This window comes from Melanotaenia boesemani, chromosome 14, assembly GCF_017639745.1.
Source record: "Melanotaenia boesemani isolate fMelBoe1 chromosome 14, fMelBoe1.pri, whole genome shotgun sequence".
Lineage (NCBI taxonomy): Eukaryota > Metazoa > Chordata > Actinopteri > Atheriniformes > Melanotaeniidae > Melanotaenia > Melanotaenia boesemani.
The window spans coordinates 24,895,196-24,917,547 of NC_055695.1; the positions used below are offsets into that span (position 1 = coordinate 24,895,196).

Here is a 22,352-nt window from a genome sequence, read left to right on the forward strand (position 1 = left end):
CTCCTCCTTACCTGAGTTCAGGAAGATTTAAATAAAAGTCTTATAAGTGAGGAAACAGAGTGCAAAGCCAGAAACAGCGAGACTTTGGAAACGATATCTTTTGGAGATTTTTAACACGTTTTCAACGAAGCGACTAACTCAACTTAAAGCCCACGAAGAAGAAGCTAACAGGTACGTTAGCTTAACTTCTGTCGGTGTTTCCTGATTTTCAACAGTCAGTCAACATCAGGTTGCTGGAAAGAGACGTGGACCTGGAAAGATAGAGGTGTCATATCTTACTGCTCTCCACTACATTAATTTATTATTGTTATTATTATTATTATTTATTTCGATATTATTTTAGTTTTATTTATAGGCAAGACTCCTGTAACCTTAATTTAAAGCATTTAGCCACGTAGCTTAACAATTGACATGACTAACGGATTCATAGCTTATTTATGTTGTTTAGTTATATTTTAGCTATTTTAATTTCACGTCTCAATTGTGGCTGTTTTCTGTGTTTAAATTGGTTAAATTTAACATAATTTGTTAAGTGATTGATAATTTTGACGTGTATTTGATGAAGTTATCACTCAGCTGTGGCAGTTGGTGTGTTTGTTGGTTAGGTGGCAGCTGCAAGTTGAATTTTCTCTTCCTCACCTTACTGGTTCTGCCACACTTGCAAGTTTCTACCTGCCTGCTACATAGTTTCACAATAGTTTCGGCTGCATACCCAAACTACTGCGTCTTCCTCTCCATCTATCCAAACCATAGTATTTACTTATTAGTATTTATTTAAACTGATGATTAAGGTTGAATCTAAATCCATTCAGACTACAAGCTTGTTGTTGTGGAGATGGTTTTATAGTTGTATTTATTAAATCCTGGATTGGGTAAGGTGTTTTGTTTCTCCTTAAAACTGCCCACCATGAACTATCATCAGCATCATCCATCCATCCATCCATATCTGAATTATTTTATTTATATATATAAACTTTGGTATTAAGTGGGGTTAGAAAATGGTGAGGTGAATCGATGAATAGTGTACTCATTCAACATATTAAATTGATGCAATAAACAACTCTACACTCATACACTCGCACACAAGCGTCCCAACATTTTGGAAAACATGAGAAAAAAGGAAAATATAACACCATTTTATGAAAGACATTGCAGGTTGTTATGCTTTATGAAATGTTATTTGTATTTTATCCTATTTTAGTATTTGTCAAAAAAAGCTGTTTATTACATCAAAGGGTCACTGTATCAGACGACAGTTACAAATAAATAATTACATTAGCTAATGCAAACCCCAGTGGGAATAAATCCTACATTGATCCTCATTTACTTTCATTATTTCCCACAATAACTATGTCTGATAAATACATCCATTCAAACAATATTCTGTTACTCTTTCATAGAACACTGCAGCATCTTGTTGCATCTATTCCTTTTAATCTGCATCTCAAGTTTTATTCATAAAGTATATATTTCATGATGTAAATGAAGACATCGGAGTAGCAGTCCACATTGCTGTGAAGTGGCTCTTTGTACTTTTGTCAACATGCCTTGAGTAAGTCCTTTGAGCTTGGAAGCTACAAAGCTCTTGCCTGTGTAATTACAGCCACTCTGTGGGCTCTGTAAACCTCTGGAGTGTTTGTGGTGCAAAGCTCCATGTTTAAACAGAGAAGTTCCTCATAACCCACTAACCGCTAGTCATTCGTGGCTTAGTGCCTCCTTCAGTCATTAATGTTTATAAGTGCTGCTTATTCAAATGATGGAGTATTGAAAAGATTTGGCAGGCATCTGTGTTCATAATGCTGCTTGAAGTTACACTCTCGATTACTGTGTAACGCAACAGGGTGCTGTGTAGTGTGTGGTTTGCATGCTGGACGTGCAGCAGGAGTGGCCTTAATGTTTAAAGAGAAAGAAGCAAGTTTCTGCAGTGACTGCTAAGCCGAATGAGCGATTACTTATCTGCTCAAGGGGGACACACCTAAGTGTGCTAAGTGCATGTTTTAGTCACAAAAGTAGTTGTTGGCCATACTGTGTTTCTTCAAACTAATTAATAATTCACCACTGGTGATCCGACAGCCCCAAGGGCAGCTGTCACACCTGACTGAATTCAAGCCAGGATTCTGATTAGTTCTGCTGCTACTACTAAATTTACTTTAATTCTGTCTACAGATTAAATTCTAATTTCTGCAACTCCTCTTCCTTATCTTAAAGGTTTGGTAAAGTAAATAGTGAGTGTGGTCTTGGTGAGGCAGGGAACTGGTAATCAGAGTCAAACAGAAAAGCACGCCCATGCTTCGGGGCGTGCATAAATGTTAACCATGAAACGGAGATAACATCAAAGCTCTCTGGTGCCACGGTGCCATTTCCTGATTCTCAGACACAACAGAGCCACTGTAGGAACCCAGGAAAGTTAACTCAGGGTCAGAGGATCTATAGAGTAGCAAACACCCCGTCAATTATTAACAACCCATTGCTCTCATTCCACCAACGTAACCATAGCACCCAGCAGACTGAAACTCAGCCAGCAGCCTGGGACCTGCTGCTGCTTGTGGGAAAGTGGACCAAGACGCACACATACCACTGGCACTGGGAGCAAGTGGACTTGTTTGACTTTATGAACCCATCACAAAGGAAATAATTCAGGACACAGAGTGTAATTCTGGAGTAGCGGATGCATAACTTACCTGTTGGAAGCAGCAGATGACAGTTTTTCACTTTTTTTAAGTGTATTTTTTTGTTGCGTCTGTCTGTGACTTGTCTTGGGGAGACTCGTATGAGCGTCCGGATCATTCACTGACCTGCACAGAAAGTGGAGAATTTTGTGCATGTGACTGTTTTGGTCAGGTGTTTTTAAAAGGAGAAGAAGAAGAGATCGGCGCTGTTATCATGAATCTGACGCAGCGAATTAAACTGCTGAAACACTTTGGCTCTATGCCCCCTGAGCCCCCACCACCACTGCTGGTGGTCCCTGTAAGTGAGTAGAGCACTGCAGCACATTAACTCGTGTTTAAAGTACATTGTGCATATTAATCAATTTCTGTAGCATTAAATCAGTTAAGTAACTAAACAGTGATATCAGCTTGAGCTTATTAAGTCTGTTGTGGCTCAATAATTGTCAAGTTCACCGTCATGAAGTATTCTGTTTTAGCCACTTGTACTTTTTTTTTTTTTTTTTAAGTGTCTATTACAATCCAATTTTTCATGTTTTAAAGTTGAATTAGTTTGTAAATATGTATATAGATTTACACTAATATGAAAACAGTGTAAGCTAGCTTTAGCTTGATTAAGATTAAAAATTCAAATATTAGATTTTTTCTTTTATTTGTAAATAAAACCTTAAGCAATATTTAGATCTAAATATTAATAAGCAAATAGATTTTTGCTGTAATATTGACCTCCAATGTTTTAATCTTGATTATACCCAGCAATAAGTTATCAGACTGAGGCTGGTTATCTTAATGGGAACGTTCCTTTTATACCATGTTAAATTATACACCAGGAAAAGTTTTGTTTTTTTTTTTTTTTTGCAATGCAAATGCTAGTAGCTGAGCAGCTGGTGGCACTTAAACCACAAGGTAAAGTCAGTGAAATAGCCCCAGTAGATAACTAAGTAGTTATTTAATGGAAAAAGTATGCACAAACAACTGGCAGACTATTTATAGACCTATTAATGGATGAAATAAATCAGCCAACCTTAATCTGTCACTTGTTTTTCTTTTAAATTTAACCAAGTGGGACCTTGTGCTGCCTGCAAATGTCTGTGCCCGAATCTAGCAGGTGCCTCAGGTTTCAGTGTTTACCCTTGCATTTCTACAGTAGTATTCATGACATCATCGGCTGGCTAATGTTCACTATTTTCTAAGGACAGAGGACTGGATACTTCTGAGACATTTAAGGTTGTCTCATTGTTGTTATCTGTTCGGCTCCACCTTAAATCCACTCTCATCAGAGGGCACTAGAGAGTGACAGAGTGGGCAAAGGCTGGAGGGGGAGGAGCACTCTCCAGGTGAGGTTACTATTGATAAAGAAACCCTAAAGCTGGTCACATTACAAATAATTTCAGCAGGAGGATTAGGTTTCTGCTGGGCAGCAGACCCTTCCATTTAGAGCCGATCTGAGGAGAACCTGTCTGGGGCTGGATAACTGTGGATATGTGATTGTTTTGTTGTTGCTGGTTCCATATGGAGTAAAAATAGCTGAGTAATTGTTAAGTGCTCAAGGCCTCAAGGGGTTCTGTTGTGGTGAGAAATCTCAGTGGAAAATGGAAGTGAGGTTTAAAGACCAAATGGTAAGTGAAGAGGTAAATGTACAAATAATTCATTGTCTTGCAGTATGGTGCAATTTCTTACATTATCTGGATGTTTATGTTAAGAATAAAATAAAAAAGAATGCATGAGCTCTCAGCTAAATCTTCTCCAGAGCTGGCAAAACCAAAAGGGAGAGAAAAGACTGGGGGCTTTTATCAGCAGACAGTAAATCACTGTCTACATCTGTGCTGACATTTCTTAATCTCCTGCTTGCCTTTTTGTGATGCGCAACATCAGATTTATCAGTGTAATTGCTTAGTTTACCACTATTTGGCACATAATATGTTAAACTGAGATAAAAACAAGCTTGGTTTGCTTCAATATTGCAACATTTCATTTTAAAACTTCCTCGATTCCTGAGAAGGCAGCAGCTGTTTGCTTGTCGTCTTGCTCTACCATCAGTGGTTTATAATTATAAAAGAGCAACTGGTTTGACACTTAATAACCCATGGTCTCATTTCTTTTATCATTGTACCCTCAATCCAAAGTTAAGTTAAATTCCTTCTGGACCTCCTGGCTTTTTATTATTGCTAAAATCTATGTATGTCTCCACAGAAGCTCAAGAGTTGCAACAGATACTTGTGAAGTTGCTTAACAGTCTTGTTACCTGAGTCAGTCCTGATTTATTACCCGGGTTATACTGGCCTCCGTTTCGATAGACTGAATGAAGCATTCAAGGACTGAACTTTGCTTGTAGAGTGACACATTTGAGTGAACTATCTTTACTTTACTATGTAAGTAGAGTCTATTTATTGTATCAGCCGTTACTTTCCAATGATCGCTGACTGCAGTAAAACTACATGAGCTACCAACTGTAGGTGTCTGTGTTAAATCACATTAAAATGGTAACTTGGTATGAAATCAGAACATGCGTAGCTAGTTTTTATTTGAACAACCTACTTTTCCCAGAAGTTTATGATTAACTTGGTCAAACAGTTGGCTAACTGTTCAAAGGTCGAACAATGTGCACCTGCATCAGCGAGTTTGAAATTGTTGTGGTGATCATGTGATTTCTGGTATCAACTGCAGTTTTGTATACAAGTCCTTGATAAAGGGGATAAAATAATTTTGAATAGTTTGATGGTCAGGCTGTATTTTCTGTGAGGATGTTGGATGCTTTGCTGCTGTTGTACACTGCCAGCAGTCACTGTGTGGCCTACATTTGTTAGTGTTTGAGGACGCTTAAGGCTGTTTTTGACACTTAATGGCAACAGAAGGCTTCTGTGTATTTGACTTGCATAGCTGGCTTTACCTATTCTTTCATGCCGTCATTCCTTCTTTCCTTCCTTCCTTTCGTCGTTCCTTCGTCTATACCTGCTTATTCCAATTTAGTTCGCCCTGGATGGGTCACCAGTCCACTGCAGTGCCTCCCTCAAACATTATAGTAGTTGTTATAGTATAGTCATAATAAATATAGGCGAGTCACTATTTTATTGTGATTTTTTTTATATCTCTTTTCTTATTTTTTTTTTCTTATTTTTTTTTAAGGTCGTCTATGTGGAAAATCATAAGAGGCATGTTGCCGTGTCGTCCAACAAGTGGAAGTGTGCTGTGATCACTTGTTGTTTTATGTAGCAACCAAACAAAATGAACAGGAAAGAATCATCTTGTTTTGTTGAATAAAGAAGGAAAGTTCAAAGTTTATTTATTTGAACATAAAATCAAATTAAAAACAAAACCAAAGGAAAATTACAAAAAAAAAAAGTCTTTGTTCAGAGAGACTGGGAAGAAGCAAATGCTTATTCAATCCTACCTCTTTGCTGCACACCATTAACTAACTACCGTGCTATTAATTTCATAATATACTTTTTGGGATTTTTGGATCAATAATGATCATAATAATTACAATAATAATGTCATCATCAGTAACAGGAACAACACTATATATAACGTAATGAAAATGCATGTAATAATAGTATTATTAATGATGACGGCAACAACACTTTTGGATGACTGTTTTCTTATATTATGATTCAATAAGTGTATATTTAGTCATTGCCTATGCGTGTCCCCCACCTCATACCACTCTTTGATTCTGTTTGTGGGACATCAGGTGCATTTTGAATTTTGTGTTACCTCTGTATTTTATAACCCCCATCTCTCTGGTTGAAAGGATTTGAAATAGTAGTAAATGCTTAATAACTTCATACATGGTCTGTGCTGTATGATAATGAACCAGGACGGAAAAACAGATCAAGATACCCAACTTTGTGTATGATACAGACCTTTTTTGCAATACTGACCGTGAGTATTGTGCATTTTTATAATTGATCTCTATACAGTAGGTGAAATATGGAAGAACTAATGAGAAGTACCGAATATGGAGTGAGTTGTAATCTAAAAGCTGCTTTATTTTATTTATGATTGTGTTTTTTTTGCTGCTTTGTTTTAAATGTGTCTGATGGGGTCTGAGTTTGTTTAGTTATCAGGACTTTAATTTCCTTTACATTTTCAAAAATTACATTATCAATTTTATATATTCATTATCATTCTCTTTATAATTACCAAATATTCTAACCTTAGTTTTCTCTATATTCAGTGATCATTTACTACTATCCACTTATTTTCTAAATTTATGTAATTCATTAGTTATGGTATTAATAACTTTACTATAATCATTTTCAGGATAAAATATATTAGTAGCATCAAAAAATATTATTAATTTTAGTTATTTATAGACTTAAATGTGCCATTTATGTATATGTTAAACATATTTGACCCCATTATGACCCAAGCAATCTCCATACACTCAGACATGTATTTAGCCAGATCCAGTCCATGCAGCTGCAGTACATACAGCTTGACGTGGATGATGATGTAATCACTGGAAAGGCTCATTTTACTTTCCAGCTGTGACAGGTTTTCTCATGATTTTGTGGTAAATCTGTTGCAGACTTGGTAACTTGTCACCAAAGGTTCTGATGTGAAAAAAAGTCATAAATGCCTAAAGTTTATTTACTGATATACAGTTCCACATAAACAAGCATGTACATAAAAATTGCACTGTTGGTCTGAAAACCTTTTCATCCTGCAGAACCAGTATGAGGCTGAGAACCTGACTGGCAACAAAACCCCTAGAATTTCACACACCGCCCTCCAGGGCTGAGTAATGCCACATTGACTGTTTACATAGTCAGAAATAGAGCAGATGCACTGTGTTGATTTCATATAGAAAATTTAACTTTGTTATTCGTTAACGTTTATTCATTCATTTATACTTTCATTTAAGCAATAATGCCTTTAAAAAAAGCTACTTATACCACCGCAGATGTCAAGCTGTAAAGCTTCTCTTTGCTTAATAACAGTAAACTGAATATTTTTGGGTTTTTGTCTGTTGGTTAAATATAAAATTATGTAATGAGGAGCTTTATCAAGAGAACAAGATGATTATCTGATCCCCGGTGGTTATATGTTGTCAACACCTCACAGGCAGAAAAGGATGCATGCACATACCAGGTAGCCCCTCCTCCATACCGGTCAGGCAGGATTGAGACAGGTGTGAGCATGCTCAGATCAGGTTGAGTTGAACACAGTCTTGTTGTTCAGTTCAGGATCAACTGTCCTCCTTGTAAGAACTTGTGGCAAAATGAATAAATCATGTTTGAATATAACACTGAGTGAGATATTCATGTGAGTGTCGTATCTTTGTCTTTCCAGAAACCAGGCATGGAGGAGTTAACAATATGGGAGCAACATACAATAACGCTAAATAAAGTAAGTCTTGTTTCCAATAATTCAATCTTGGAAGGAAGATCTCAGATTTTACAAGTGGAAAAGGAAAACTTTTTTTTTATGTGCCGTCTACCGTTGGTGATGAAGAGCTGTTTGGTTTGCGACCACTGGAAGGAGAGTCTCGGCTCTGTGGCTCAGGGGCAGTTTGAGTATTGTTTTTCAGGTTATTGTGAGGGACTTACAGGGACTAAAGTGGACTCTGTTTCACAGCACAGACTCCAGCAGGAATTCAGAGCGACACACCCTGCTGCACTCCACAGCACCAGCTGGCTCTTCACCATCCTGCCGCTGGAATGTGCTGTCTCCCTCTATCTCTTTACTGCATCTCCCACTCATGCTCATACTCTGCCCACTCACTACCCTGCATTCTTTCTCTGCCTGTCATGTGTCATTTTCTGAGTCTCATCCCTCCTTTTTTTTCTTCTTCTTCTTCTTTTACTTCTATTAAAAATGGCAGGATCCCAAACTGGGTTTTGGTTTTGCCATATCAGGAGGCAGAGATAAGCCTAACCCAGATAACGGAGATACGGCTGTGGGTGGTGTCAGATGTGCTGCCAAGTGGACCAGCCATGGGACGGTTGTTGTAAGTTCACTTTTTAACTTAAAATAACCGCTTGTCTCCTTGCATCTGTACAATTACATGGAGCTAAGCTCACGTGGTTTTCTTGTCCTTTAAAGCAATAAAGACCAAATTGTGATGGTCAACGGTGTCTCTATGGATAATGTCTACTCTAACTACACCATTCAGACCCTCAAGTCTTGCGGGAAGACGGTGAACATTGTAAGTATGGAGAGAGCACCGCCTTCAAGGCTAAATCACTTCTTATCTTATCAGTCAGGTGCTTCTATAAACTTTGGATCTCCTCTGACTTCAGACAGTGAAACGGCCTCGAAAAATCCAGATCCCAGCAACCACCAGACCGTCACGGGCAGCCTCCCACTCCAACCTGCTGGATCAGGACCCTCCCAGGCGAACACGACGCTTCTCTGATGGCAGCGACAACCGAGACTCGAACAGCCGTGCACGTGCTCGCAGCTCCTCCCCTGACCGTAATGGGCATGGAAACACGCTGCCGCTGATGTCTGGATACAAGAGGCTGCCGCAAAACAAAGCTGCAGACAGACCCATCAAGACCACTTTAGTTAAAAAGAAAGTCACAGATGGTAAGGCTAGTGCTCAGGCTGTAAACACTTAGATACAAATCTGTTTTGAAGTTCAGATTTTTATGTCAGGATTCATGATCTCTCATTTTAATGCAGAGTATGGATTGAAACTGGGCAGTCAGATTTTTATAAAGCACATGACAGAAAGTGGCCTGGCTGCAAAAGAAGGCACACTGCAAGAAGGAGACCTGATTCTCAAGGTGAATATTTGTGGATACTGGTATCTTCCCATTAAGCTATAAATGTTTAAAAAAAAAAAAAAGCCTGGAAGCTTTAAGGATTCATTAGTTAATATATGAAGGACTAATCCTCAGTTTGTGTTAATCTATTTGTTTCTTTTGAGTAGATAAATGGTATGACGACAGAGAATCTATCCCTGCTGGAAACCAAACACTTGGTGGAGAAGAGCAGGGGCAAACTGACCATGACGGTCCTCAGGGATGACCGGAAGTTCCTGGTCAGCATCCCAGAGGTGGAGGACAGTGCCCCCAACAGTGAGGAGGACCATCGCAGAGACAGCAGCTCGGAGCTAGAGGGTGAGGGGTTCAGGCAGGATACAAGGATGGAAAGAGAAGTGTAGAAATCCCTGCTGAGAATCAGTTTAAAAACATTCTTATTTCTTTTATTGAAATAATTTTCTGTGTCCCGTCAGAAATTTCAGATATTGACGAAGACCTTACCTCTCGCAGAACATCACGTCAACCCACCAGAGAGAAACGGACGCGCAGGTACAGATCTACTTTATCGTTAATATATAAATCACTATATAAAGATGATGAAGAGGGGGAAAAACATTTTTTTCTATATTGTAAATGCACTTTAAAATTACTACAAAACCAGAACAAGAGCTGAAGCGCCACCACGAGCTAAGTCTCAGGACTCCTCACCTGTGCGCTCCACACTGAGCCGGCCTCCTGTCAGAACCTACCCGCCTCGCAGAGGTCAGTCCTGCAGAAGGACGCATTCACTGATCCCCTGATGCTTGTGTTACCTGCAGAATTATTCACAAAAACACTTTCTGAACAGCGTATGCTGAGATAAAAATACAGCCTTAAAATGGTTTTATGTAGCTGGTGAAAGGCACCTTGGAAAACGTGAATATTATTGCTTCCTCAGCTCCATCAGACTCCGAGTCGGACCGCAGTGCATCTCCTCCTCCTGCCAGAAGAGAAAGTCCAGAAATGAGGGACCCGTCCAGCAAATACAAGTCAGTCCAAATTTACTTTTGTTGTCTTGTCAGTAGGAAGAGTTTTCTGTGTGATGTTCACTCATCGAATTTGAATTAGAATCCACATTTAAATAATTTAATAGATTTATTGTTTTTTTAATCCACTTTGAATACTATTACAAATTAAGATTAAAAATCCAAACATACAGATTAAAGTTTCCTGGTATTATAAGCCTACATTTAAATGTATTTCTGTTTCAAGCTTTGTAGACTAGCCCAGATTTTTGGATCCAGGGTTCCTACAACCAGAAATAGGCATTCGGTGACATTCTGGTTAACAGATTTAGTTTAAACAGAAGTCTGAACCTTTGTAAAAGCAGCTTTTGGTCTTTCTGTGCAAAGAAGTTGAATCCTTTAAGGCACCTGTAGAGCTGCTCTGAATATTTCCACATATTTGTTTTAGACCTGCTTGTCTTCACCAGCAGCTGAGGAATTGCTGCACGTTAATCCTTCTGCTATGAAGGCTGATCATTTCCTCGTGGTTTAGCCCAAACTCAAAAGAATATATGCCTGATGTTGCGGCATTGTTTGTGTTTTTCCTTTTGCAGACCTCTGTCAGGAATGTCCACACTCCCCAACCCACGGTCCTCTCCTTTACACCCCACCTGGACGGCGTCTCGCCCCACCTCCTCTGCCTCACGGCCCCGCAGGCCGGTTTCAGAGTCTGACTCTGATCGCAGTGCCTCCCCACCTCCACGCAGAGAGAGCCCCCGCCTTGATGGCAGATACAAGTACGAACATTGTTTTATTCTACTGCAAGATTAGTAATGAGCGACTTGGATGTAGCAATAGAAACCGAATCTTTTCACTGATGTCAACCATTTCTCATCCTAACCCCTTTTCCTCTTGTCTCTGCAGAGTTCTTCCTGATCTTCCTCAAGCAAGTCTGAAATCTGCCCCCATCCCCGTTCGCCAGGAGCCACCGAGGAGGGTCAACTCTCCTGTTAGAGCCCCACCTCCAGGTTGGCACACACAAACGCGCACACACGGTCTGTCCAACTTCCTTAACAGGATGCTAGTCCTGGATTTTATCTAACACTTCCTTAACAATATTTAATCTTTGAATCTGCTTGTAAACATTTACAAACAGACAAATTAAAGTTACTCTGAGGTCAAAGCAAAACGGGAGATGTCACCTTAAAAACACACTTTGGTTTAAGAATGACTTTGCAAGCTGGTGACTTTTTTTTTATTAACCCTAACCCTTTCTTCACATTTAAAGGACCATGAAGACAAATTTTTTTTTGCATTGTTCACTGTTGTAATCTCCTGTTTTCTTCCCAGATTCTGATTCTGATTCGGAAAGCTTCGCGGGGCCTCCTCAGAGGCAGAGCACCACGTACAGTCAGGACTCCTACAGCAGATACAGGTACAGATGAAGGTCCTCCAAACACCACCCTCTACCTGAAACTCAGCAAGATCTCATGGAGGAGAAACCGAGCAGACTTCACGGCTCTTATGTTGTTAACCTTAAAAATTCATGTTTTGTTTGGTTTATTGTTTTGTTTTTAAACCACTCTCTGTTTCTGTATGCATTTTTATTAATTTACTCGTTTTAGACTAATTTTACAGCCATTTATTATCACTGATTTGTGTTTATTAGTTTCTTTTGTTGGACTGTGTATCAGTTATGTTGATATTTTGTTAAGCAATTAAATAAAAGTGACTTTTACTGAACATGTTCTCCTGTATGTGGCTAAAAAATGCTGATTAAACAGAGGACGCTTCACTGAAGCAGCAATCATCCGTAGATCAGTTTTTAGAAACTCTGCATGTTTAAAACTCATAGTAAACCTCACCATGCAGTTAATGATGACATTAATTAAAGTGGATCAATTTGATCGCTCACAAAGCAGTTAACCGTCTCAGAGAGCTTCCCTCAGAGATTATAAGGTGAATATTCAACATTTCAGTCTAAGCCTCACATCAATAATCAACATTAGCCACTGGCCCCCCTTCGCCAAATGTAACTGAGATTTGTTGTCTTCCTCCTCCCTCACTCCCACCTCCCTCTCTTCTTTTCCAGAGTCCTGCCAGATGTTTCCCTGCAGGCAGACTCACCACAAAGGGGGACAGCTGTCAGCCTGTCACAGAAAGGTGTGTGTGTCATCACTCTTGTTAAGATTTATAGTGTGTGACTTATATTTTAGATGTTTACTTTGACTTGTGCATGTTACAGAGACGTTTACATTTTAGTCATTTAGCTGCTGATGGTGACTCTTGTTTTATGGACTTCCCCAGCTCCCTCAGACTCTGAATCAGAGGCCAGTTACACAGTCCCGCGCAGGAGCTCCACAGACAGCGGAAACTCCAACACAGCCAACGACAGACACAGGTGAGAGGCGTCTTAGTTTTATAGTCACGGACTGACTTACAGCATCTGAGACATCGACAACTGAGTGTGTGAGAAAGAGGGAGGATGATCGGGGTTTTTTTTTTTTTAATTATGTTATATATTCGGGTGTGTGCAGGCTTGTTTTAATATGCAAAAATAGTTGTTTTTATTAAGTATGAAGCACTTTGTGCTGCTTTTCGTATGAAAAGTTCTTTATGAATAAAATTTATATTTACACAAGTTTAGTTTTCTCAGTATGTAAATAGATTTTGTACAAACACCACCTTAAACTTTACAAAGATCCGCCAGCATCCCTGCTAAACCCGCAGTCTGTTTATATAAACTCCAGCAAAAATGGAAGCAGTCTTTTTATACAGTTGTTGATAGTCACATGAAAATACCCTCCCTAACTGACCTGATCTGTTGGTGTACAGAAGCAGATAAAGATCTTCCTGGAAAAGGTGTTTCTCAGAGATAAACGACTTTAAGACAGTCAAGTTCTGAGACTTGTACTTGTGATTTTGCATAACTGGTTGCTAACAAACCCACACATTCCCCAGTCTGTAAACATGCATATTAAAGTCATATGAAACACAATGGAAAGTTTTATTATGCAACAAGATATAACACACATGAACAAGTAGAAAATTATATAGAAGCATTTCTTCGAATACATGAGTTCAAAATGGAAATGATTGAAGTAATTGATGAACACAAAGAAACATGAGAAATGAGCGTGCACAATACAAACACAAGTGTTGTTTTTCCAAGACACTCTGTCCAAACTGGTGCGTGTGACGGGACTTCCTGTTGAGGTTGCACCATGGTTCAACTCCTGGCAACCAAAAACAACATTACACAGTTCATACCATTCTCTTTATACTTCAAAAGCAGCTCTCTGAAGATAATTATTTCTCATTATTTATCACTAATTAACAGACTACATGAGAAGAAGGTTTAAATAAATGATTAAATCATTCAAATTACATTTGGTTTTCTCAGACTACCGCAAAAGAAATCTCCTTCAGTCGCTGTGAAGCAAGAACCTTCACGCCGGGCTCCGTCACCCATCAAACCACCTCCCGATGGTCAGTTTGCTCTCCTGTGTCACACTCATCATCCTCTGCCTCCTCATCTGTACTGTACTGATTACATAATGAAGTCTTTGTTGTCTTTTTACAGATTCCTCAGAGTCTGATCAGCTTTCACATCTCAGGAGGTCTGGCAGCTCGGAGCGAGAGCAGAGCCACCGCAGGTAGAGCAGAGGGATTATTTAACCTACAGAAACTAAGGAATGGGAACAACATGTCAATTCAGTCAGAGGCCTTTTTTATTTACAGAGGAGGATGATAGAGGGAATTTCAAATATTAGAGCCATGGAGGGATAATTTATTAAGTTGCTTCTCATCAGGCAGACAGTGGATTTGTTAGCTATTAGCAAAAAAAAATGGATATGCCAGTTTTTTAAGTCATTTTTTTTTTTTTTTTTTTTGGGAGGGGATGGAAACTTTGAAGTGGATTAAATTTGTTAATTTGACTTCTCTGTAAAAGCAGCTCCAGCTTGAATTTTGCAGTTTATTTAATTTTGGGGTTTTGTCATCGTATTAGAAACATCCTCCACCAAAAGAAATGGAAAATAAGAGTTTGGGCTGTGTAATGTTAAATTGGTTGGGCTTACATGGAAAAGACTGATGGAGAATATCATCTTCTCTACCTGGCAGTATTCCTCGTGCTGCGAATGGAGGCGGCACACTCCGGTCTGGAATTTCACTAAATAGCAACCCACCACTCTACTGTAAGGCTCGGGATAAGTAACCTGAAAAATTCAATAACTGAATGATTAGAGTTTTTCTTAGTGATTTATTGTTTCAGTATTAATGGAATACAACTAAACGTTTTTTAGCCTCTTATTTTTTACACTGACGCTAAATGCTTGCTCACTAGCTGTTGGTCAGACTCTTTAAACAGGCGTTGCTTTCAGATCACATTATTTAGTCTTTTTCAGATTTTTACATCTTCTGTGCCAAATTTATAAGTTTCTCTTGAGTTGCATCACTTTGAAGTCTCACCATTTCCATCATCTTTGCAGCCAAGCCAGCAGAAGAACCCATCTACTCTCTACCTCCAGATTCTTATCCATCATCTAATCCAGGGTGACTATTTTGGATGCTGATTCATTTGTTTCTAAACACTGAAAGTCATGATTTTAATCTGATTTCTTTGCTCTCTTTCCCTGCTTTTTCTTAGGTATAGCTCAGATTTGCAATCAGTGACTTTTGTAAAAGAGCGCAGTGTGGGCCTGAGACTTGTGGGAGGCAATGATGTCGGTATCTTTGTAGGCGGAGTTCAGCCAAACAGCCCAGCATACGAACAGGGAATAAAAGAAGGAGACCAGATCATGAAGGTGACCTCATGCAGGTTTTATAATTCACATAAAGTGGTTGTTCCGAAGCATGAAACTATAACAGCCGTTTCTCCAACTTTGTTCAGGTAAATAAAGTTGATTTTGGTCATTTCACCCGAGAAGAAGCTGCCAACTTCCTCCTCAAAATCCAAACAGGAGAAAAGGTGGAAATCTGCACACAGACCAAAATGGACCGTAAGTGTGGAGCTCAAGTCATCACAACATACCTGCAGCTCCCTCTGAGTCTTCATTAGTCCTAATTTGATTCTCTTCAGTTTATAAGAAGATCATGAAGTCCAACCTGGGAGACAACTTCTACATCCGAACCCACTTTGACCACGAGTCAACCCCCCCCATCGGTCTGAGCTTCACCAGAGGAGAGGTGTTCAGGGTCATGGACACGATGCACCGTGGGAAGATGGGCAAATGGCTGGCTGTGCGCATGGGGAATGATCTGCATGAGATGGAAAAAGGCACCATCCCCAACCAGGATGCGTAAGAAAGCTAGAGATGGGAAGGAGATGTGGATTTCTATGTCAATCAAGGCCCCTTATTTGACTTTTCTTCCCCTCGCTACCTTCTGCAGGGCGGAGAAGCTGGCCAGCATTGAGCGGACACAGCGGGCCACTGGAGAGAGGCCGGTCTCAGGGCCGAGAGCAGAGTTCTGGAAACTACGAGGGCTCAGAGGAAATAAAAAGAATGAGAAGAACACCAGACGGACCCGTGAGGACCTGCTGCAGCTCACCATTCAGGGCAACTTTCCAGCCTATGAACGAGTCCTGCTCAGGGAAGGTTGGCATGTCTTTTTTTTTTTTTTTTTTTTGTTTGGTCATATTGCTGGTCATATATCAATAACTAGTCCAACGTGTTATAATATGCTTGATTTTGTTTGTTTTTTTTCCTCAGCTAATTTCAAACGGCCCATTGTTATCCTGGGTCCTCTGAATGATATCGCCATGGAAAAGCTGGTCAAAGAGATGCCTGATGAATACGAGATGGCAGGTTGGTTTCTTCTTCACGATGCTTTCTGACATGAAATCTTTTTTTTCTTTTGTGAATAATAAAGTATGACATTCTTCCTCATCTTTTAAAATTGCTCTTCTTAAATGTTCAGATTGGACTTTATTTCTTCCTGTTGCATTATTACAGAGATGGTTCCTCGCAGTGGAGGAGAGAGCAGCTCCACAGTCATTAAACTGGAAACTGTGAAGAAAATAGCAGAGAAGGTGAGCAGTGACTGTCAAAACTCCAGTTAGCAAATATATTAAAATGTGTATTTACTTTAGCAACATAAACATCCTGGTTTCTTTTTTTGTTTCCTCATCAATGGTCTTTTTATTTTCTTTTATTGCAGGACAAGCACCCTCTGCTGGACATCACTCCCACTGCAGTGGAGAGGCTGAACTACATCCAGTACCATCCCATGGTGCTGTTCCTCGACCCTCACAGCCGCAAAGATGTAAAGATAATGAGGCAGAGGTACAGCCCCAACTCCAGCAAGAGCTCCAGGCGCCTTTACTCACAGGCGGTTAAGATGAGGAAACACTGCAGCCACCTTTTCTCTGGTAATACTCATGTGCAAGCAAAGTTAAGAACAGTACTTTCTTTTATATTTACCCCTGACAAATGTATTAGTACAAATTTACTGGGTTTATTTCTTTTAGTTGCAAAATGTTCAGTTTTTTTTTTCTCTCCCTTCAGCTCATGTTGACCTACAGCCCAGTTCAAACAGCTGGTATGATAATCTGAAGAATACGATTCGCCACCAGCAGTCCAAACCTGTCTGGGTGTCTGAAGTCACGGTACAGAACACAACTCTTCCTCTCACACAGACACGTGCATATGCTTAAGATTAGTTAAGTATGTATTTATTGTAAAATGAGGGAAAAAAATCTGATAAGTAAAAACCTTCTAATGCAATTTAAAAAAAAAACATTATCATCTTCCTATTCTGGGGAAATTGGCCTGACATGCATGTTTGACATATCCAGAGTAAAATGAGGTCTTCTAGCTTTACATGAAGTAAATGCTTGCTTCATTTTTTTCCTAAACAACCAAAATCATTACAGGAACTGAGCTGCAGATATTTAAACACACCAGAAAGAATCATTTTGTGACTTATAGGTTAAAAAATGCTATCAGTCTACTGCGCACAAGTTTAAATATGCTAACAAAAAGGGAGGAAATTATCTGCCGTGGATAGTTAAACCCTTTTTTCAACTGAAAACTAAAGCAGTATTTCTCTTGTCTCCAGTTGGAAAGTGGGGGAGAACCGGATTTAGATGCTCTGGACCAAACCCAGACTGACTACCTCAGCGCTGCTAGTGATATGGAGGACACTGACGGAGAGGCCTTCACAGATGGAGAGGCCTACACCGACAACGATGATGTGGAAGAGGCTTACCCCGGTCAGATTGCAGCCAGAGTCCCTCGAGGGACCGGAGCTGCTTTAGCCCGATCATCTGAACCGGCTGCTAGCCACCACAGCCCAGCAACAGAACCAGATCCAAGCTTTGACCCATACTCTCTTAAAGAAATCCCTCCATTGATGTACGTACCCGAACCCAGGTCATCCCGCCGGGAAAGTTACAGCCCGCCTCCCAGTGCTGAGGAGGAGGAAGATCTCAATCATCGCAGTTTTACAGACTCAGACTTCAGCGCTCTTGATGCCGTTGGGCCCACCACTCCGTCAGATGGGCCACCAGATTTTGTAGCCCCCAACCCGACTCGATACTTGGTGAATGAGCCTTCATACGCTGAGGAGCAACGAGAGAGCTCCCAACACGCCAGCCTGTCAACCATCGAAGAAAAGTTACAACAGGTTTGTAAAGTGCTGCTAAAATATCTGTTTAATATGTTTAAAGCCAGTTCCTGTTAAACTAGATGTGGTGTTTAATAAAATTATCTACAATTTTACACTAAATTAGTCATTTAAGTATTTTTGAAACAACTCCGTGAACTGTCTGAAACATAAAGATGTGAAGTAACAAAGATATTTCTGCTACTTTTTCATTTTAAGACAAGAATATACTGAATTCATATTCTTAATTACTTATTTGCGTCTTTACAGCACAATGATGATCTTTCTTTAACTTTTGCATAAAGCTGATATTGTTGTAAATGTTATAATTGTTCTGGAAAAGATTAAATAAATGTAAACATCCACAACTGCTCCACCACAGCCTCTCCTAGTCATTTAGTGTTTGTGTTTAGATTTGTTTTTCATTGTAAAGAATGACAATAATTTTTTGTTTTAAGTCTTTCTTTTTTTTTTTCCCCCCTGCTATTTCAGACTCGCCAGGCAGAGCCGCAGGCAGAGCCTGAGGGAAAGAAAGGTCCTTCGTTCCTCGTGTAAGTCTCCTGCAGCTGTTTGTGGGATTAGAATAAAGACATAAAGTAAGGCCTGCTGCTGACCCCTCTGTTCTTCGCTTCTACAGCCTGGCACATCACGAAGCAGTCCAGTTCAGACGCACCCGGATCCAAGGCAGCGACAGCTCTGAGCAGGAAGAAGAGGATGAGGACATGGAATGGGGTCCTGCAACTGAACTCTAGACAACGTGATGACTAAAGCTGCTGACTACTGATCCGACATGGACACCATAACAGTTTCACTCCTTCAACACGTTATTTTTCTTTGATTATTGTTCTTTTTCATTTATATAAAGAGAACCTTGTTATCCAAGTGTAGAATAGTGGAAAATTCAAGATTACTGCAACCACTAATTTAACATCAGATAAAAGGTTCTCAGATAAAAGTTACAAAGTGCCTTTTTGTTTTGTTTTTAAAACTTTTAATGTGAAGCACAATTTGTCCATTGCTATCACTGTTGTAATATAGAAGTCTTAGATGTAATAGAAATCATCTTTAACAAGTCTTTTTTATGGAAACACCAAGTCATTTATTAATTATATAGATGCTTTCTTTTCTTCTCTTTTTTTTTTTAGTTTTTCTACATTAAACAGTTTCATGATTTCAAAATAAGTTTGTTCTTTGAAGCAAATGATAAAGCTTAGAGACATCTGATACGTCAGTTATAGTTTTTAAACTACTACCACACTTTATTTGTGGGAAATTATATCTGTGCTTGATCATCAGGCCAAAGACTCACAAGTTTATGGACATAAAGTGCATTTATACACCTAAATACACCTAAAAAGAAAGAAATTCTCTGAAACCTGAGGCCTCACCACCTGCAAATCAAATGTCTATTTCAGACAGATGGTTCTTGTTCCTAAACATGTAGCCCACCTATAAATTATGACTCCCTCTTCCTCAGGTGGTACCCCAAGTGTAGAGAATCAACTACTTTAACAAGTATTCAGTGTAAAGTGACCTTTACCTTGGTAAATTTCATACACCAAAGTGCACCTGAACGCAGCATGTAATAATGAACTATGTTCTATATCAACACTACCAGGTTACACAGCACTTATATAGTATAAATTTTCCATCTTCCTTACAAGGGCTAATATCTGTGTCAAAACTGCTCATATTTTATGAAGATGATGCAAAGGTCATAAAACCACCAGATGTGACAACTATGTAAAGTTAAACAGCTAAAGATGTTGAAGAAAGACTGACAAAACTCGTGACTGGAATTAAAGCAAGTTTTTAACAGTATCTGTGAACTTCAAGTCATTGCACAACATTGATTAAAGCTATACATTGCAGGATCATCCTAATTAAAAAATATATTTTTTAAATTTATCTTAAACTAAAAAAAAAATAATAATTTTAACACAAAAGTACTCAAAGTTTGATAAGGTCCCAACCACCTTTGTCCATTATAACTACTGAAACTTCAAAAAGTATATATATATATATATATATATAGAGAGAGAGAGAGAGAGAGAGAGGATAGGAAGGTCTGAGGGAAGGTATCACTGTTGATTTAAAAGGCCTTGGGGCAGATTTCTTGAAGTCTGGCAATACATAACAGCTACAATATCATCGGACTAGAACACTAGGCAGTGCAACTAAGAGGAACGCAGTTATGAAATGAAGAAAACAGATAATGTTGAATAATTTGAAATATCGAATAATAAATAAACATATTTCTTAAAATGAAATGTATTTTCTGATGGTGCAACAAGCCTTGCTGCCCCAGTTGGCCCACAACTGTTAAAATGTTCACACCATTCTGTTACTCTGTTAACAGATATCAAGAAAAGAAACAGAAAGGGGAGATACCTAAATTTACAATCCAGACTCTCCCACTGTCAAGAAGAGAGAAGCTGAGGGAGATATGGAGAAATTCTCAATCAAATATAGAGCCAAAAGAAGAAATTTAAATGCATTACTCAACATGACTCCATCAGATGACTCCATCTATGATGGAGACATTCCAAAAAGACCCAGGTCCAGTCCCAGATTCAGTCTCAAGTCCTACGTCACCACCACCACCACCAGGCCCACACAATGAAAAGATAAAGAAGCTGAAAAAAATCATTAAGGAGACTGAAGGATGAGAACAAAAGGCTCCAAAGAAAATTCAGTAGAGAAAAGAAGAAGGCTGAGAAATATAGAAAACAATGTGTGAGGCAAAACATAACAAAACTAAGTCAGAGGAAAATACCACTTGCCACCCAGGAAAAAGTTAAAAAATGAGAAAAAGATCCAGGTGGAAGCATTCCTGTTGTTAGATGAAAATAGCACCATGCTTCCCGGGAAGAAGGACACAGTAGACAGGAAAGAGAAAAGACTAAGACGAGTGCTGACTTCCTCACTAAAGGATCTTCATAATGTCTACATGCAAAAATGTGAAAAAAAACACCAGCTGTTCTACAGACAGTTCATAAGGTATAAACCTTTTTATGTCACAGAGGCTGGGTCCAGTGACCGCAACACATGTGCCTGCTGGGAACATGCAAACATCTCGCTTCTAATTGATGCTCTTTCAAGTAGAGGCTTGATCACAACAAAAAGCCTGTCAGCACTGCTGTCAGGTATCACATGTGATACTGAAAACACAAAGTGCATGCAACGTGTGTGTGCAAAGTGCTGTTATGATGAGCCCAACCTGGAAGACAACAACCTAGCTGACAGTGCAACATGGGAGCAGTGGGAGAAGCAGGATGTTGTAGTTGGAGAGAGAAGCTACAAGAACTGGGTGAAGAAAAAGAGGAGGGGGACAGTAGGAGAGATAACTGGTGAGTTCAGCCAGAGCCTCAGTGCAACTGCAAGTCATCAGTTAAACTGGGTTTATCAGGTGAAACAGACACATCAAAGAAAACATCCATCCCAATGAAATGGTCTTGCATATAGACTTTTTGGAGAACTATGCGTGTAAAGTCAACAGTGAGATTCAGGTCTTTCATTTCGGTGGCAATAGGCAGCAGGCCACAATGCATACTGGAGTTACCTACTCAGTCAGTGCTATGCCACCATTTCCCAGTCCTTGCGTCATGTTGAGCGTGCCATATGGGCACACATCAAGCCAGTTATTGATGATTTCCGAAGAAGACATGAAAATGCAATCAGCACTCTACATGTCCTCAGTGATGGGCCAGCAACCCAGTACAGGAATCGATCAAACTGCTTCCTAATGAGCAGCATTCCTTATACATGGGGATTTAACAGGGTCACCTGGACCTTTCTTAGAGCGTTCCCATGGGAAGGGTGCACCTGACGGTGTAGGAGGAGTGCTGAAGTGTAAGGCAGACATGCATGTCCTCGGAGGCAGTGACCTACAGACACCAAGGGATCTGTATGAGTATTTACAAAAGTCCTCCAAAAAATGTCACCATCATGTGGATCGAAGAAGAGCAGATCTCCAACATGGATGAAATGCTCCCTCCTTCAATGTGTCCAGTGACTGGAATCAGCAGTACACATCAAGTTCTGTCTTTTGCTCCAGGAAAGATATGTTACAGAGACCTTAGTTGTTTCTGCCAGTATCCAAGGATGCGACCTGTCACAAGCCACGCCAACTTGAATTTGACCATGTATCCCCTGATGAGGTGCCAGGTGACAAGACAAGTGATTATTTACATTTACAATGCTAAATAAATAAATGTCTTCATTTGACTTTGTAGTGGTGGCCCATCTGCTGAAGTGTCCTCTGTTCAACCCAGCTGGCCCACTACAGATTCCCAAACCCAGTGAGTATATATTTAGCTAACTTTAGGATCTGCTGGTGATAACATTTCACTGTGAACAAACATTTCCCTGACAAATAAATCTCT

General features: G+C 39.6%; 1 protein-coding gene across 1 annotated transcript; it reads left to right on the forward strand.

Annotated features, from left to right (window-relative positions):
- The first annotated feature begins 2,544 nt into the window (after nucleotides 1-2,544).
- tjp3 (tight junction protein 3) lies at nucleotides 2,545-19,819 on the forward strand. Its single transcript, XM_042005720.1, is given in 31 exon segments — nucleotides 2,545-2,967; nucleotides 7,962-8,018; nucleotides 8,494-8,571; nucleotides 8,573-8,619; nucleotides 8,715-8,817; nucleotides 8,912-9,200; nucleotides 9,297-9,400; nucleotides 9,547-9,736; nucleotides 9,853-9,928; nucleotides 10,044-10,141; nucleotides 10,317-10,407; nucleotides 10,977-11,159; nucleotides 11,287-11,390; nucleotides 11,713-11,797; nucleotides 12,455-12,525; nucleotides 12,670-12,763; nucleotides 13,766-13,851; nucleotides 13,946-14,018; nucleotides 14,485-14,558; nucleotides 14,853-14,916; nucleotides 15,011-15,167; nucleotides 15,254-15,362; nucleotides 15,443-15,662; nucleotides 15,754-15,959; nucleotides 16,074-16,169; nucleotides 16,317-16,393; nucleotides 16,522-16,732; nucleotides 16,869-16,969; nucleotides 17,422-17,988; nucleotides 18,460-18,518; nucleotides 18,605-19,819. Coding segments are annotated over 31 exon segments (3,969 nt in total). The 5' UTR covers nucleotides 2,545-2,883; the 3' UTR covers nucleotides 18,720-19,819.
- The last annotated feature ends 2,533 nt before the right edge of the window (nucleotides 19,820-22,352 follow it).